The 18,405-nt window shown below is 45.5% G+C and overlaps 1 protein-coding gene across 4 annotated transcripts in view; it reads right to left on the bottom strand.

Moving 5' to 3' along the window:
• ttll5 (tubulin tyrosine ligase-like family, member 5) overlaps window positions 1–18,405 on the bottom strand; it is a 46,490-nt gene that overhangs the window by 27,692 nt on the left and 393 nt on the right. For 2 of the 4 annotated variants that reach the window (XM_047610518.1, XM_047610517.1), the window contains exons 2-16: window positions 18,279–18,404; window positions 15,973–16,079; window positions 15,802–15,884; window positions 15,056–15,162; window positions 14,630–14,760; window positions 14,421–14,503; window positions 12,567–12,636; window positions 12,392–12,476; window positions 10,879–10,980; window positions 10,680–10,771; window positions 10,468–10,575; window positions 4,730–4,811; window positions 4,405–4,466; window positions 1,335–1,429; window positions 758–799 (exon numbers count right to left, since the gene is read on the bottom strand). In XM_047610518.1, coding sequence (XP_047466474.1) covers window positions 758–799; window positions 1,335–1,429; window positions 4,405–4,466; window positions 4,730–4,811; window positions 10,468–10,575; window positions 10,680–10,771; window positions 10,879–10,980; window positions 12,392–12,476; window positions 12,567–12,636; window positions 14,421–14,503; window positions 14,630–14,760; window positions 15,056–15,162; window positions 15,802–15,884; window positions 15,973–16,079; window positions 18,279–18,331 — 1,302 coding nt within the window. In that variant the 5' untranslated portion in view covers window positions 18,332–18,404. The remainder of the gene's footprint in view (window positions 1–757; window positions 800–1,334; window positions 1,430–4,404; window positions 4,467–4,729; window positions 4,812–10,467; window positions 10,576–10,679; window positions 10,772–10,878; window positions 10,981–12,391; window positions 12,477–12,566; window positions 12,637–14,420; window positions 14,504–14,629; window positions 14,761–15,055; window positions 15,163–15,801; window positions 15,885–15,972; window positions 16,080–18,278; window position 18,405) is intronic. The other 2 variants (XM_047610520.1, XM_047610519.1) reach the window with 1 other exon arrangement.

The raw sequence follows: 18,405 nt of genomic DNA on the forward strand, positions 1-18,405 counted from the left end.
CTACACCTTAGGTAACGAAAACTACCCTCTTTTTTTTTTTTTTTTTTTTGCTCTGTGTCACAGAAATAGAGTTTTTATTTATTTTATTTTTTTTGTTATGCATTTGCATTCCTGGCTGTCTCCCTCTGGCATGAGCTACCAGGCCGTGACTGACAACTCTGGCATGCGGCTTGGAACCTGGGCCAGATAGCGGGCCACAACCCCACAGGATCACACACAAAATTTGTCATCTAAATAGCAGGGGGATTACATTTAATTTGTCTGACGTGGCTGGGGGGATACGATGGCAGCCAAACCGTGACAAGGCCTAATCCCTGAGAAAAAAGTCTCGACTGTTGCCCCTGATTTGAGTAAAGGGGGAAAGGACAGGTTGCCTGTAGGGCCCCTGGAGTTCCTCAGCAGCCTGTGTGACAGCTCTGGCCAAGTGCTGGACTTGTTTTAGGTATGTCTGGGCAACCGAGACTGCGCGCGGCGAAGATTCTGGCTGTTTGAGGAAAGTGGTGCACTGCGGCATCCGAGGCACTCACTTACGAAGGCCACTTTGCTAATGTAATGAGGAGCCTTTTAAAAAATACAGCATTAGGAATCGATATAAGCTATCCGTCTGTCACTGTGAAAAATAGTAAAAGCCACATAATCAAATCAGGAAAAGAAAAGCGGAGAGCAATTTCTTACCGGTAATGTAACAGGCATCGGCGAATTGCAAAGGGACAAGGCAAAGGAAGATTAATATGTCTGAGTCGGAACAAAAACTTACCGCTCTGCTGTGTGCGGCGGCTGTCGGTGCAGAGAGAGGTTTCTAAGAGCCAACGGGTGAAGACATTGCATCAGCATTGCTGCCTTTACGATATAAAGGCACATACAAGGCGACATGCAGACCACATGAACGTGCGACAACGAAAACACTGTTACTGTGTGTAAACGGGCCCCGTGCACAATATTAGGTGGAGCAGAAATCTGTCCGATTTAGTAATATCTTCCAGCGGACGCCGCGCCAAATTTTGGTGCAGTAGTCGATCGGAGGGAGCCAAGGGCATTAGCTGCCGTGGCATCATTAAGCAACAAGTCCTACAGAGCGCATTAGTCACTTGATTAGAAATTATAAAACAATGAGCCACAGAGAGTGCAGCGCTCACAAACTGATGTCACTCAAACACTGTAATTACATTAGCAGTTGTTTTGCATTACAGTGGATTTTCCATTAGGGTTAAAATAAGAGCTCAGCGGCAGGAATGTACTGTAAGCAACAAAGAGACGTAGAAAACAGAAACGACTGCAGCACTTGGCTGCGGGGTTTGCACCGTGTGTGCGTGTGTGCGCGACTGTTCCCCTACCTGCGCTCTTTGGGCCGCCGGTTGCTTGGTGCCGGCGTTCGGGGTGACTCGGTCAGAGCGCGGCTGCCTCGACAGGGGGTCCTGACACACAAAGCCTGCAACGACACAGAGGAGCCATAAAGGGGCCGCGTTGAAGACATCAGGTCCTAACTGCGCTACTCATTCCCACGGCCTTCACGTATTGCATCAACCCTCCAGTGTTTGTGCAAGAAACCAAGTAGAGCACTGAGGCAATAAATAAAACAATATAGTGCTCAATCAAACACGTACACATTTTAGTCAGAAGAGAAGTGTTTTGATATGGTGACGCGCCGCCGTCAAACGCAACCACAGCCCCCCCCGTTGTGCAACTCGGACTGGGTTTCCTGCTTATACAAACGGGCTGATAACACACTCGCCGAGTTCGCTCAGTTTAGCCCAAAGGCTTGAGACACAAGACGCTTTTGAGTTGTCAGACAACCGGCACAAACTAAAAAAGCAAGATTAGGGGTTGTATTGAGAGAGCTGTCACTCAGCCTTTCTGTCCGATCTCCCCCCGGTGCTCAACAAAAAACATGCCGATGCCAAAAAACATATTTTTTTTAAAACATAATACAAATAAAAAACACACATCTGTAAAACTAGGGACAGGATTCCTCCAAGCTGCAATATCTGTGCTCGAAAAGTGAAGCCAAGGGAGGACTGCCAAAACCTGCAGTTCCTCGGGTGGCCACTTGAGGCTGCCTTTAAAGATGAATCAGTCCCATACAAATAAAGAGTGTGGCTACTCGGAGTGGTAGGTATGTGTCCTCCCAGGTCGCTAGGTGTCACCTGACGACCACAGCTACAGTCACACTTTGACCATTTCTGGATACCAATTACTGCAAACACGTTTTAGTATTGGTTTTTAATGGAGGTTTTACATTTGTAAAACGTGTTTTATTTTAATTGGTTTTATTATCATCCTCACAATGTAAAGTCTATCTGACAAACGGGAACCTGCAGGTGGACAGGGGGCTCTTTGGGGTTCTTCTGTCACTTTGGTTTTTGCATAGATTTTTCTTTAACTTAATTTATTATTATTTTGTTGACTAAAGTTACTCAGTAAGATTTATGGGTATTGGTAAACGGATTTTATTACTGTTGGACACAGCCAGGTAACTTGTTTTGCTTTGTTAGCGGTATTCAGGCTAAACGTAAGCAAGCCAGCTCGAGAACGATCCAACTATTACTTTCCAAAACGCTGAACACTCCCTACAACCTTTTAGTCAGGGAAATTATGTACATTTTTCTACAGTGACACGCTGCTGTGGATTTATACAGTGCATTCCCACATTCTTTACATTAAAGTGCATCATGCTGGTATTCCCACCCTGTCAAAAAGATTTAAATCTGTGATCTTCCATTCATTGGTTCCCACACTCTCCCAGAGCCAACTAGTGGTCACAGTGAAGTGTTAAAGAAATATGTTTATACTGTATCTTGCACTCACACTTGGGTTGCATGTATTCAATTGACAACTTCGAGCCCGGGGCTGTTTGTTCTACCTCATCCAAGATGTCAGGTAAGAGTCAGGCCTCTGCCATGCTCTTGCCTAAACACGGCAATTATTACAAACATGGGCGACACGGAGCTGACAGCTACACGCAGGCAGAAAATTAATGCTAATGGAATGCTGTCATTATTTACAGGTCTGGGATGCGGCCCAAGTGTTATCAGCCAACAGCGACTTTGTTTGGTACATAATAGATGTGCTATGTTTTACATGCCACTGCTCATTTTCCCCAGACCCGCAGTAACGTCTCAGTCCAAAGATAACTGGCAATTTATGATTCTAGTCTTTCATTTAATGAGGCAGGGGGGGAGGGTTTCAAGCCACAGCATGGCCTAGGATAAGGCGCGCGCGCGTATGCGAGCGCACGCGCACGCACACATGCGCGGCATTCCTCTAATATCATTAGGCTGCGACCACAAATAGACATAATGGTCCAGCGCCAGTTTAGATTGACGCCTGCTAATCAGAGGGGTCCATGTATATTGTGAGAGGATTACGTAAAGTAAAATAATCAAGAGATGCTTGACTTTTTTTTTTTTCATCTACGAGGAAAAAGAGAAAAACATCTGCATGCACCTCTGTGTGCGTTCGCCGTGAGATTCTTCTCGGTTTGACGCACTCAGATCTTCTTCTGTATGAGAATTCGATAATTAAAAAGGGAGGAGACGCGACGCAGATTTATCTCTTTACCCTACTTCAAACACTGTTGTATATACAGTGTCAATCTCTGCCTTGGGCCAGGCTTAATGACTACAAAAAAAAAAGTGAAGCCTATGTTGACAATTATGTCCGCAAGTCATTTAATGTTAATTAATGAAGGCTGCGGTCGAGTCTCTCAACGCTGGAGCGCCCATTATGAAGCCATGCAGCTATTTCCGTCAGTTTGCGCAAACTCGACTCGTGGAATGCAGGAAAACATTAAGCATTAAACAATAGGCGACTGTCTCTATCGTCTGGAAACCTGCTGGTTACAAGGAAGGCCAACTAGCAGCTTTGCCTTTGGAGCGACGCTACCAGTGAACAAAATAGAGCACAATTACGGCTCTTTGCTTTTTATACCAGCTCCTCCAAAGTTAATACTCTTTCCACAATTACATAATTTAGTAATGACCGATCTCAAGTTAAACATTTTTCCGTTCAGATCTTGAGTATGAGTAACCGAGAGTATTAGCTCTAATCATAATTTTATTAGGGTAAATCAATAGGACTGCGTGACATGGTTGCGAGAGTTGTTCCAGCTTAATATTCTGCATTTTAATTTATATGTTTATGGATAATTTTAGATAAATCCAATAAATGTGTATTTCTTTCCATCGTTTTAAAGGTGTTTCCTTCTCTTCTCTAGTGGTTAATAATGTAACTCACATTGTGGACATGTAAACCCACTATTAGACATTCTCTACTTATTAAGAACACTTTAATTTAACTATTAAGCAGTATGGATGTGAACTGAATGTGCGTGAAGTTCAACCACTTGTTCAAAAGTATGGAACAAAATAAAGCACGGATGCAGTCATCGTTTCAGCACGCACTCACCCACAAGTGAAAACATGTCCGCAATCATGCTGGCCTTTATCTTCAGATCCAAAGGCGCATCACTGTAAATAAGCAGTAACAAACAAGTATGAGGGAAGGTCGAGTGAAATAAGTCAGCTGTCATGAAATGCCGCGGATTTGTTCACCTTGACTAAAATGTTCAACATTCTTGCAGACATCTCTAGCTGGAGGCTTTTTTATAAAAAAAAAAAAAAATTGAATATCTAAAGAATGAAATTTGACTCGCGGGGTAATGGAAATGTTTCCAGGAACGGATTCGCCGTTCTTCTCTGAAGCAACAAATAAAGATAATTGAGTCACTCACCAGGCCAGGGAGGGAGAAAGGTTCACCTCTAACAACCATGGTTTGAGGTTGGAGTCAATGAGCACATCAAAACCGTACAGTTCTACAGAGAAAAACACAAAGTGAATCAGAAGGTCTTCTTCACCACAGACGGGGGAACTCAACAGAGACAGACAGGATGAAAAAAAACAAAAAAAACTCTAAGATCTGCTAAGTAAAAATAGAGAATGAAGGGTGTCTAATTCACAAGAGTTTTATCATACGCCCATTATGTGGCATTTGGCAACGTGGCCGACGTCTTTCTGCTGTTGATTACACGCATGTTACATACCCAATCACTCGGGAGAGAAACGTTCGATGCCTGCTACTGTGAGGGAGGGATTGGCTGAATTGCATTAACTGAGTACACACACACATTTCATCTGTCATGAAGCCTCTTACGTAAGATCGCAGATCAAAAACAAAGTGTGGCTGCGAATATTTTCACATATACAGTCAGTAATTTTCTCATGACCGGGGGAAGGTTGAGAAAGTCTACATATTGTCACTACGCATTAACGAGAAGGCAGAGCGGTAATGGCTACCAGAGAGCGGCTCCAGCCCCGTCAGGAGCCAGTATCTTGTCCAACTGGAAAAATAAATCCAGAGGTAAGAAGCCGAGAATGTGACGGTGCGACCCAAGTGGTAAAAAACCTGGGGAATTAGAAAGCCCGGGGCTTCGGGGGCTGTATATATTTCACTCCGGTAACAGCTTTAGCACTGAGTGACACAATGAAAGGTTTTTACGAAGTGGTCAGGAAGTTCCCCGTGTAAAAAAAAAAAAAAAAAAATTCATCCACGCCGTCCCAGTATTCTCTCTCGTTTCACTGACTGGTGCATGTATGGCTCACTGCGGCGGAGGCGGCCTATGAGCCATATGAAAGCCCTCACGCTGCTCTGGGGAGTGTCACCCTATAAGCCAACGACCCGCCGGCCCCGGCAGCAGCAGCAGCAGCGTGCAGGGAAACCACAGCATTTTACAGGGATAGGGTGAAGCCCAGCCAAAGAGCCAAAGGAAAAATCCTTCTAATGGCACTTCAAAAGAACAGACTGTGTTGAGAATAGGCCAGGGGGGTTGGAGGTTTCAAAGCAGCCATAACCAGCACTGTTTGTTCTAGCATCTCAGGTCAATGCCAGTGTTAAGCATACAAAAGCCAGCGTGACAGCCGGCGATGGCTTAATATCGCACTGATAAAACTAAGCAGCTCTAGTTCGGCGGAACGAGTTAACGTTATTAAGAGGTACGTTATTTATTGTAGCGCACAGTTAAAAACTCATTAAGTTAACCGTTCAATGAATCACGGCCACATGGGACGTGCGCCGCGGATACAGAGAGCGCGTATCCAAATAATTTCAAAGTCAAGCTGAACCATAATATTCATCAGGCACCGTTGAGATGTTTTTACTCGTTCAGATGGAAACGCAGGTCTCCGTTTCTTTAACGTAATCAGTTAATTGGCTCGGATTCACGTGAGAATGAAATTTATTTGTATTTCATGACACGTGGGGTTCCTTTTAGAGGACGAGGAAAAAAGGTCAGAGGACGGATCCAGAACGGAGAAACGCACCCGCCCGCCTGGAGGAGACCGAAGATATCGAACTGAAATTGAGTTGGAATTTGTTTCGTTTAAACGAGTCTATAAACAAACAAGTTTATAAGTGTTAAATACATTTATTAGACTTCCCTTCTGCACCCTATTATTTAATGAGGAACAGAAGCCATCAGAACCCGAGCGTCTGTTTAAACGGTAACAGATCCGTTTTATACATTGTTAAGTGCCGCACGTTTATGAAAATTCATGTAAAGGTTTTCACATAAGCCGTGACACGGAAAGCGTCGGCTGTCTAGAAAGCGTTTTCCGAGCAGTCCGCTGGCTACCGTTTATGACGCGCGCCGGGAGTTAAAAGTTGCTGCGGCGTCCAAGGGTCCAAACCGGCGCGAGCTGCGGGCCGCATTTTCACGATGGAACCGAACAAAGTTTGCCATGCGTCCGCGAGCCAAGGGCTGCAACACAAGCCGCCCCTGCCATCTTCAACTTCTGAGGATGGACCGGACCCCTACTGCTGCGCGGTGCTCGCTTAAGCAGAGCGGATTTTATTTTCCACCAGCTGGCTTATCCAATTTTGTAGAAAAACACACACAGATAGAGTGAAGTTGGAGAGTGTGTTGGTGTGTGTGTGTGTGTGTGTGTGTGTATCATAAAACATTATGCGTTCGGGTTGGGGAATGGCACGCTGGAATAAATGGGTTTGGCCTCATCAGTGGCACCACAACAACAGGGGAAAATGGGGAGGTGTTACGCCGCCTCACCAGCCCCCGACAAGCAGGCTCCATGCGCCGCGAATTTTCCCCCAATTAGGAGCAGACGCCGCTCCTGCCCCACGAGCCTGCCGAGCCGCTCGCTGTTAGACACGTTTGTTCTGCGGCTCGACCGCTGCCGGGCAGGGACTTTTAAAACGCGCCCACAGAGAGCCCACAACAAGCATCGCAGACAAGGACGAGAGGCAGCGAACATCCACATCACACCCATTAAAGAGGGAGGGAGGAAAGGAGGGAGGGAGGGAAGGGGGGGTAAGACTATGACAGAGAGAAGGGACGATGATGAAGATGAAGGGTTGTTTTTTTTTGTTTTTTTGTTTTTTTTTTGTTATTGGATGGGCGCTGCTGGAAAGTTCACCACAAGAGACAAACGCCCAAAAACAATCATCTCCCCACCCTGGCCATGCAGCCTGTTGGCCCACAATAACAACAGCAAGTAATTCCTTCATGTGTGTTTCCCTCATGGGCGAGGACAATTGAATTACTATCACATCACTCCGAGATAAATTATTGCCGCTGAACTGTTTCGCTGCTGTTGCGAGGAGCCCGGCGGAGCAGCTTGGAGCCACAATCGTGAAAACAACAAATTAAAGTTGCAGTTAGCACTCCGTAGACTTATTGTGACAGCGGGATCCAAACCATTAATCATTCTTAAAAAGGCTCGGCGTTACAGCAGCTACACTGTCATCACAGGGATACAAAATACTGTGCCACAGTGAAGTGTGGGAGTATCTGACAAATGTAAAACAGGGAGAGTGGTTCACAGACGGGAGATCCAACCACACTCAGCACTTAATGAGGGACGCTCAGTGGAACACAGGACCAGTAAGTGGAATGTTTTGTGTGTAATAAAATAGGCCTTTGGCTTGGCTAATCAGATCTTAGTCAAAACATCTCGTAATCAGCATCTCTCAGCAAAAAAGCCCGTCCATTAATCACACGGCAGCGGTAAAGAGCTGCATGGGTGGCATTTTCTCCCCGCGAGCGCGCGCGCGCGTGCGCCCTCGCACACACTTCTTACAATGTAAAAATCTGTTGTTTTTATTTCTTCCCACATGAGACATTACGGAGCTATAAAAAGATTTTGTTGCGGCGTGCCCATTTAGATACACCGTGCAATTTCAGCGAAGGGAAGAAATCCCATTTGAAAACAATAAACATTGTATTAAAGCCATTAATAGACATTAAAATGGCCGGGAACAATTTGCAGTAAATTAAGATTATAATGTGCTTTATAGTCTCGCGTGGCTCCCTTCCAGACAAGCCAGAGACTGTATTAAAAACTCCAAAACAATGGCTGCTTTTATCGGCGCGTCGACTGGGCGAGCGCGCGCATCCGCGGCCGTGCGTCCTGACGCTTTACCTGTTTGCCACTGCAGGCGGCGGCTGAGGCCCAGGGAGACGGCTGTGGGTGCGGGGAGTGGGTGAGAACAGCAAGGATAAGAGCAAGAGGAGGAGGAGGATTGAGTTTGGCTCCCAGGTGGTTTTGGGTGGGTTTTATTTAATGGGCAAGAAAAACCCAGCGAAAATACAAGACCGGACCCCCTGCAGCTGAGACAGACCCGCGTGTTTGTGGAAACCCACGCTTCACACGGGTTCCTACATGTCTCCCTGTTCGTGCTGTACATACACACACACACACACACACACAGAGAGGGAGTTTGCGTGCGATATGACCACACTGGGAGAGCCTGGATCGGCACAGGGAGGATGAGGGTGGTCCACTGGAACCGTCAGTGTCTGTCTTTGGAAACTTAATCCCATAGACAGACGTTAAATGCCGTAATTAACTGGCTCGGGGCCATTCGAAGACAACAAAATTACACTCGGTATAACAGTAAACCGATACAGCTGAAGTCGGGCCCGTTCGCGACGGTGTATTATGTATCTTTTATTCATGTGTGTATCAACCTAATTGTTTTCTGTTCTTTAGCTTCAGGCTAACACATGAAAGGGAGTTCGGTTTCCAAGCTGCTCGGCAGATATGGACGGAAACATGAATAATGGTGATAATTTAGTTTCATTTTAACGAGAACATAAAGAAAAAAACAAACAAACAAAGTAGCGTGTGTGTCTGTTGTTAGTGCCGGCAGCCAGCGCGAGAGTTTCAAGTGATCGCGTTTCATTCCGATTCACCTCTAAATTCTTTTTCACTGTCACTACACGTCAGATAAGGTTGTTGACGTTTTCGTGCCGCGCGATAAGGACATTATCCCCGAGGTGTAAATTTGAACATTGTTGTGAAACCGATACGGGGATGTATGTGAACGCATGATCAAAATACATGCATACCACGCGAGGCAGAATGAATGGGAATGTGAGCCGGGACGTGTTTTTTTTTCATTCATGTTTTTTCACTCTCCCACCAAAGGCATGTGTCATCTGGTTGTTTTTTTCGTGTCTTTAAGGCGCGCAGGGGAGCCAGGTTAGAGCTCGGTACGCCGCGTTTCCCTGTAAATACCTGCATGGTCAACATTCACACCCTGCGTTAATGTGGTTTTCCAGCCTCGCAGCGATCCTCCAGGCGCAGATAGCATCTTCATGCGGGCGAATCCAGCCCATGCCGCTACGCGCCCGGCTCAGCCCAAACAACCGCCAATACGGGGGGCTATTACGTCTAGAGACGCCTGTCACAGCTGCGAGGTCCTTTATTTTTCTAACATCTGAGGGGTGAAACAGAGTGTGAGCAGGGGAGCGAGAACTATAAACAAACAGAAACAGCGAGAGAAAGGGAAAAAAGGGGGCGAAAAAGAGACAGTGGTGCCGAGGGGAGGCCGGGCCAGCGCGCTCGCTTTTCAAACCCCAGATCTCAGAAAGGTTGCCAGAGACGGGGAAGGAGCGCGGACAATTAGTGCCAACACTAACATGGGTAATGGCTCCAGAATGGAGTTCACACAAGCCTGCTGCTAGGCAAGGCTGGCCAAGAAAACAGTCAGCCTAAATCAGGCAGACCTGAATGGCAACAGAGGAGAGGAAGCGAATTCCTGCCTCAGTCAACAGGCCCTCCGCGACCCGACAGCCAGTCAGAGGGCAGCAACGGCCAGGAAGGCTCCACACTGAGGAATGACTGTCTACAACCTCGGCGCGGCTCAGTGGACAAATAGCACGGAGGAACTGCTGGACAATGAATCTGAAACTGAAAGGAAATGTGAGGGGTGTGGTGACGTGCATGACTAAGTGTGTGTGTGTGTGAGTGTATCTGCGCGGCGAGCGAAAAAAGGGGTTTTTCTTTTCGTTTCGCCAAGTTAGAATTTCTTCTCCTTCTCATGAAGCCACAATTAGTTTCACTTTGTTGGTCCACGCTACTATATCGGGTGGCACGCCAGCAGGTTTGAGCGGGGTTTCGCGAGCTGGGTTTTGTTTTAGAAACGCAAATTTGAGGAGAATAAGAAACGATTACCGAAGCAATTGGCCTTGTGAGGGACAAACATCTTGCAGGCGGTGGCTATCTGCAGCTCGGCGCTCAGCACGGCCTTGACGATGAGGTCCTCGATCTGTCTCATCAGCACTGGAAAGGCACGAGAAACGTTTTCTCTATCACCCCGAAAGAATTCTCATGTTTTAAATCACCTTTTTAAGTCAAGCAGAAAAAGGCAAAAAGGTCTGACTCACACGTGGTGTCCTTTCCCTCCTGCTTCAGATACCTCAGCACTGCGCTCATACTCCATTTGTTGCCATAATCCTCGACTTCGGGGTCATCGCAGCTGAAAGGGAAGCGACGCACTTCAAACACCGGGGCGGCAGCAAATGAATGAGTCAGTGGGCTTCCCGTAAGGGCGCCCGCGGTGGATGTGTGTACGTCGGGGCTTACCTCACATAATCGCTGCTCTTTTTGTTCACACTGTAGTTGGTGAGGTGCATGAATGTGTTCTTGATGTTCTTTGAAGTGCGGTCGTACTTGACCGTGGCAAACCTGCGGACAGGAATTGTTCATTTACGCAAGGCAAAAGAGAGAGAAAAAAAAAAAAAATAGCATCCAGCTATTTTACTATGTGCCTATATTCACGGGGCTACCTAAATAATAGGAGCACTTTGGAGAGAGATTAGTCTCTGGCAGTATTTGAGAGGAGTGGATGCCACATGTGCAATAATGAGAATTCCTTGGCACGCACCATGTACCTGAATACCAACACAACCAAAGGAATGTCAGGAGATAAAAGCAGGATTCAGGATATGGCCGTGATTTATTGCTCACAGCTGATAATGAAGGCAGCAAATAAGAGGGCAGTGGCACCGTGTTTCCAGCACGAGCACGTACCTCTATCAAACCGGGGCAAAGAGCCAGTCCTTCTATAAATCATCTACCCTCTCCTGACCCGCCTGCCTCAGATCATAGCCTGTTCTCGGGTTTAATATTCCCGCACTGAACACCCTGACCCAAAACATAATAGCGCAATTACACGGAGTCATAATAAGATATGATGAACAATGACACAAGCAGCAACACTTGATTAGCACATCCTACAGCTGAAACAATAGAGCGCTTTGTTTCGCAGTCGCCCGGCGCCTCGCGAGTCCAGAAAGTTAACACTGCCCTCTTCTGGGCGCTGAAAGAAAGCCGGCGAAGGTGTCACAGAGAGTTCATGAGATCACTGTCAATAAGAAGAGGTAAACGATCAATCCTGAATTAACGTGGTTGAATCTCTCCACGCGGTGCTCCTCACCCACGTGCAGGTCGGCATAACATCTGCAAACGCACACAGCGTGAGGCGCCTCTTGTAAAAAGGGTCGCCATTAATTTCGAATGCCTCCCCTTTGCAACATTAAGCATCGCCATCGCCTCTTTGAAGACGCTTATTTACTTCCTGCCTGTTTTGAGTTTCTGCTTAAGCCGTGGGGGGAAGCGAAAATTATTATTTATATCCTATTTTATCAGGACTTAATTAAAATCAGATTTGCAGTGTTGTGCCCTTTTGTGCAACCTGTCACGCTGCAGCTCACATCTATGTCTGCTTTGGATCCATATAATATATGCAGTTTTGTATACTTTGAAGGAAATTAATTTTAAGTGTTTCTGCATTCAATTACTGAGCCACAGCGAAGATCCCCTTGGACCTTTTGGATATAACATATGACGTGACACGACTTCCTCGTAATATCCTATTAGACAAACTCCCTCAAGGCACTTGAGACCATGCATGTGGACAAAAATATGTCACAGCTGAGAGACATAAAAACAACATAAACTCATGAAAGTGAAGTTGCATCGTCTAATATATTGTTTGTCTACAGTGTACACAATTTAAATATTAAAAAAATACTAAAATTCAAATATGTATAAGTCATCACCGACCACTGGACAGGAAACAAACACACGCACTCACCTGGCCAGGCCCTCCTCATAAACATAGACGAGGAGCGGATCGTATGACGTTACCAACACGTACAAGCGCACGTCAAACTTGAACTCTGCAAACGAAATAAAAAAAATCGATAAATGATATTTCGGTTAAAACATCACTTTAATGCTACGCAACAACTGTTTCTGTAGCGACTCACCGTCAATCAGCAGGGGGTTGTTAATATAGCGGGACACCAAGATGTTCTCGTCCATCGAAATCTGATTTGGCTGCAGATCAGAAACAGTATCGTAAGGGATAGCGCGGCGAAGATTTATCGCGGGCCTAAAGCAACAATGCTACAAGTTAGTTGGTTCATAAAGGCGGGCATTAAACACTCGATTCCTAACAGCTGACGTGACTCCGCTGTCGAACATCAAAGGCGGATCCGATGAAGAAACGTTTTAGTGACGCTGGCCATAGCAGGTCAACCTTCAATAACAGCCTATAAAAACACAGCCTGGTGGTGGGAGATGGGTCATTTATGAGGTTGAAATGTGTTGCAGGTGGCGAAGTTGAGAAGTTTGGTGGTGGTGGTGGTGGTGGTGGTGGTGGTGGGGTGGGGGGGCAGCAGGCGGAGTAACCTCAGCGCTGGCCGCAGTTCAGAGAAAAACCAAAGTGAAAAGATGAACGTATTTCTTTCTTCTCTCCAAGTATCGCTCCGACATTCTTTCCACTGTTTCATAAAAATGCCTGAGAAGAAGAAGAATCGTGCATGCGGTTTCCAAGAGTGAGAAACCTTGTTGCGCTCCTCCAAGAGCGCGGGCCTTGGAAGTGTGTGATTTACTCCGCGGAGCTTATTAATGTCTGCTTGATACTTATTTTTCAAAGACAGCTGTATCAGTGCACCCCCACACGCTGATAACATCTGGCCGAGTGACCGTTTCGAGTTCGCACAATATATTTTATGTCAGTGTGCTCGCGGTTAACTCCCACCATGTTGGCCATTAGTGTGTGAATCTGCACTTACATGTGAATTGGAAGAAAGCGTTCCAAAGAAAAGCTGACTGTTCTGTTGATCGTAGCCGTATAGTTAGCGGTGTCAGTCTGGGTTTAAATCTCTATTCATCCCACCCCTTCAATTAGCTTTGCGGTTTCTCTCCTAGCGCATGTACTCATTAAGAAAGGGAAAAAAAGAAATTGCTGTTTCAGTCGTGTTCGGTATTGTTTCACCTGCTAAAAGGCAAGGCAGCAGCACACATAAGAATTACAGTTTTTGAGGTGAATCCACGACTCGGTTTAGTCGCACCAACCTCAAACAGGGGTTTATTTTAGTGCAAAGGAGGGGTCAGAGCGGCGCTTCCCAAACTGGGAGCCCCAGACCACCCAAAGAGTCCCGAGACCAAAGTTAGGGGTCACACGAAGATTTAAGGGAAGAGAGAAAGAAAAATAACCGAGAGATACTGAAAATTAAATTTGAGCTTGAACGTTCTTGACCTTTAAAACAGCTGTTTGGCAAAACACACAATTTCCACTTATTTGATTGTTTTTTTTTTGGGAGCTTTGGCCCCCAGGATGGCAGCCACAAGCTATAGATCAAACCTGACGGAAAAGAGCAGTGATGAGTATTTCTCAGTCAAAATCTCATGTGTTATAATTTTGATTTCCCTTCGAAAGATCTTGTTTTTTTCAAACAAAGTACAGAAAGAAGGACGAGAAGGTTAAGACTAGTCACACCTAACGTCATTTGTTGGTCTGCCGGTCACCAGCCAGACAACTCAGCGACACGCAGCCACGCAAGTCTGGAGGTAACGTCGGGGTGAGACAGCTAATGTTAGTGATCGTGCTAACAGGCGCTGGAAAAATGACTAGTCTTTTCACCATTTATTTTTTCAGTGCTTTTCTGTGGAAATGGTTGCAAGCATTGCTACTGTTTTTCTAACCTGACAACAGTAAAATATGAAGTTGGGTAGGAGCCTTCTGGTTGGTGTTCAGCAGACAAGTCGGGAGGCCAACAAAGGGCCAGTTTATCGTGTCAGGAAGAGGGATTGCACCAAAAGACCAAATGACTCACATTGCTGACCAAGTAGATACCGCGTCCTCTTGAAGATGCAACTGGTTTAATTATCCACGGGCCCTTGTCCTTGGCAAAACAACCTAAGAATGAGGGACAGGGGAAGCAGACAAAAAGGGTCTAAGATTTTCCGTGAATGTCGGACTGTAAACATGTGAATACAGCTCTGTTTGAACCAACAGCATCGGAAGCATCCTTCGGTATCTTACTGCAGAATTCCTGGTACTCCGATGGGAGCACGAAGGTCTGGGGGACGATGTGGAAGTTTTTGAAGCCGTGCGTCTGCTGCATTCGCTGGATGTTTTTATAGAGACGGTCTTTGCGCGTCAACTCGTACGACCTGGAAAAAAAAAAAAGGAGCGGATCCCTCCGGTGTAAAATGTTCTAGCGCCACACTCCACTCCCGACACTGACAGAACAAACATATGAATCCATAACAGCTACAGAACGCACTCTGCCTGACAGCATGATTCATTTCATGCTTCGGAGAGGCACCGGTCCAAACTAAATGTGTGCTGTGTCGGAAGCCAACAAACACACTGCCTGAACCGAAGGGCTTAGAGTGGCCCACTGGTGATATTTATAATACGGAAAACAGTGGCGGCGCACTCGCGCAGCTGAGCGCTCTATTATACCTGGGAAAGTGGTTGACCCTCTGGAAGTCTTGAAGGCTGCGGAGGATGTAAGGCTTGAGGTGAGAGCCCGTCCACATGAGATTGAAGTCATTGCTGTTCGGGTGAACCTGGAAAACAGAGGCAATGATTGACAGGCTGGGTTGAATTATTTGGATTTGGTGAACAGCGAGTAAAACATCCGTGGATTGTTAACAAAAGCCTAAACAAATGTCCTTCACATATCAGCTTAATCTGAGATGACGTTTTTTTTGTCCGACCCCTAACTTGACGACGGACGGCCTGCACTTTTGACCAACGCGCAGATGACCATCGCTGTTGTTTTATTTGTTTCATTTCACGCCGACAGTTCCTTAGGAGGCAGAGCTCACATGACACCACTGCCTGCGTCTAAGTGAGCGCCAGATGTTTGTAATAAAGGCTTATTAAAATTTGGCTCTGCCGAGGCTGTGGCAGACACCCTTTGATGATGGGTTAACAGGAGACAAGAAGCACTGAAATAAAATGAAAAGGGAATTAATTGCAACCGCTCCAAGAGTTAAATAATGGCTATTGTGCGCCCTCGTGAAACAGGATTAATGCTCCTGAGGTCATTTTGGCTTCCCCTCCCGCACCCTGTGTGCATTCCCGGGCTTTGACATCAGCGTTCCGAGTCTCAGGAAGGATAAAATATATACAGTAGTATTCTACACAAAAGAGCATGGGCATAAATTGCATACGCAGGGAATAAAACAATTAGAGAACATTACCTCATGGAACCCGTGATTGGTGAGTATTCCTCGTACCAGGCGGCTCTCTGTGCGCACAATCTTGAAGGCCATATTATATCGCTCTGTGCATTTGGGACGACAGAATACGTTTAGTATAAAGCTTATATGTCAGTTTCATAAGTGTCCGTGTTATTCTTCGTTGCGCCGTACCTCCAACAGAGCAGACATTCCCATCTTTTGAAACAACAGCTTCGGGGAAAAACAAGAGAACCGGGATCGTCTTGCTAAGGCCGCACCACGCGATGCAAGGGTGGTCTCTGTTGGACAACGAGATGAGATAAAACACATGAAAATGCAACACGTGAAAAGTAATCGGTGAAAAAAAAAAAAAAAATGTCTGCGCAACGACGTCATAAAGATGCACAAGGCTAAATCTCACTGTCCAAAACCCTTTGGCCTCCTTTCCAGGATGATGTGAACTGGCCTAAACGGGCGGCTTAGCTAATATTGAGGGAATGCTTTCTGACACGGTGTTTATTTCAGTCTGGCCCACAGAGACAGAACCACACACTGTCTCATGAAGCGGCGGGCCATAACAAAACCCGTGTACCGCGCTAGCAAACACCCTTGTAAAAGTGCAGACTATCGCACAGTACCAGACGCAGCCTGCTTATCGAGGGGCTAAAAATAAGATAAGGTAGCGTGATGATGGAGAAGAACTCAATCAAGTATGACGGGCCGCGATAAAGGCGGGGAGGCATGTAAACAATTGCCGCCCGTAGCTTCCAAGTAACCAGGTATGTCAGACAATATAGCAGATATCTGTTCTGCCGGGTTGCACCCTGCTAAAGAAGCTTGTTGTTTATTATGAACGTAAGCCACCATCGAGAGCAGAGATAGCGCTGTACCTGTATACACACAAGATCCTGTTACACTCGTGTTTTAGCAAGTTTGATCTCACAAACATTTGGGGAAATATGCAGGATACTTCAATACCTTTGTAATTGTAATTTAATATTTTGTGTGAAAACGTCACTCGTCGTCAGATTTCAAGTTCAAGAATGCGCTTAACTGTCCACGTTTGCTGAGTCTTGATGAAATTGTTGCGTGAGGCGTTTCCATCAAATGCAATACAAAGCATGAGGTCAAGCTCTGTCCTGTACTGTCCATGCACCCACCATGTCTTCATGAGTGCTGCGCATCTTATACCTGTAATCTTATACTTTGTAGTCATTTGAATTATTGAACACTGTCTGACGTTGCGGTAGACGTTGGGTGTCAACTAATGTCAGGACTTTTACCTCACATTAATGTAAATTATTAGCAACTGCTCCTGATGAATGAAGAACAGATAATGTTTAAGTCAGGGTTGAGCAGAAAAACTTATTGGCTGATTTAAGTGAAATGAAAACAGGTGTACAGTCTAAGAAAACTACTTTCTATTAAAAAATTCTGTGTATGGACATGTATTTTGGAGGAAAACTTTTCTTTTTTTTTCCAAAAGACACGTGTCTTTCTGGCGGCATTTCAATAACTGGCCTGTCAGCGAAGGCAGCTCTAGCCACGTGGAGGTTAAACCCTAATTCTAAGCAATCCAAACTAATTCAGGAGATGGATGGAGACACACTGGCAGGCACTAAGGCATCAGTAAGGCATCACTAAGGGTGGCTTAAGAGGGAATTACTTGGCAGTGATAACAGAGCAAACACCAACTGTTGCATCTACGCTCGACAGAACTTTCATCAATTATGCAAAATGAAATCGAAGGTGTCCTTTTATCTGTATGCATCTTGGCATGAAATATTAAACAAGGCTCAGGACATGTTCAGTAAAACCTGAACAGGACTCATAACTCATCTAATAAATTAAGGCAAAGTGCAAAGACATGGTACAGCAGAAACGCTAAAAATCAACAATGCTTTCAGTCCCATAAAGGTGCCATATTAATAATGTATCACGAGGCAAACCTTGGTCAAGAGGATCAGTATAAGGATAAGACTTTAACTAAAGACCAAAGGAGAGGAGACCTTCCAAGTCCACAAGCTGCCAGGGCTGTGTGAACGATACTCTGCATCTCTCCAACTGTCTATGTCTCAGTTTCGTAAACACAAAGCCCGTTTTGAAAAAAAAAATAAATAAAAAATCGAAATAACTAAATTATTTAATCAGTTATAAATACAATATTCATTCTCGTTAATCTTCGGTGCAGTCTGGTTGCAGACCTCTGAATCAGCCACATCCCCACATATTTAAGGAACTACATGTTATATCACAAACTATAATGAATAATATGGAAAATAAATTTCAGTGTGATTCACTTTGTTGTAACAAGGAACAAACCATATGACGGTTGTTTTCATACTTAAGTGTTGTGTGAATTTGGACGCTTTATCCAGGTGTATCTAATGCATAGCACCCACTGTTGATCTCACGTTTCTGAGATTGCCTAGAGGAGATCAGTGATCGCTTTACTCAGCAAAAGTAATGAACTGCAAGAACTGCAAACTTGTACTTACTCCTGCTCATCCTCTGAGGAGGAGTCCTCTTTATCCCGGGTCACAGCTGGCATCTTTACAGTGAGAGGAGACAGGCTGGCCGGTGAAATCTTCCAGGGATCAAGCAGCTATATTTTACCATGGCATC

This window comes from Mugil cephalus, chromosome 17 (assembly GCF_022458985.1).
Source record: "Mugil cephalus isolate CIBA_MC_2020 chromosome 17, CIBA_Mcephalus_1.1, whole genome shotgun sequence".
Lineage (NCBI taxonomy): Eukaryota > Metazoa > Chordata > Actinopteri > Mugiliformes > Mugilidae > Mugil > Mugil cephalus.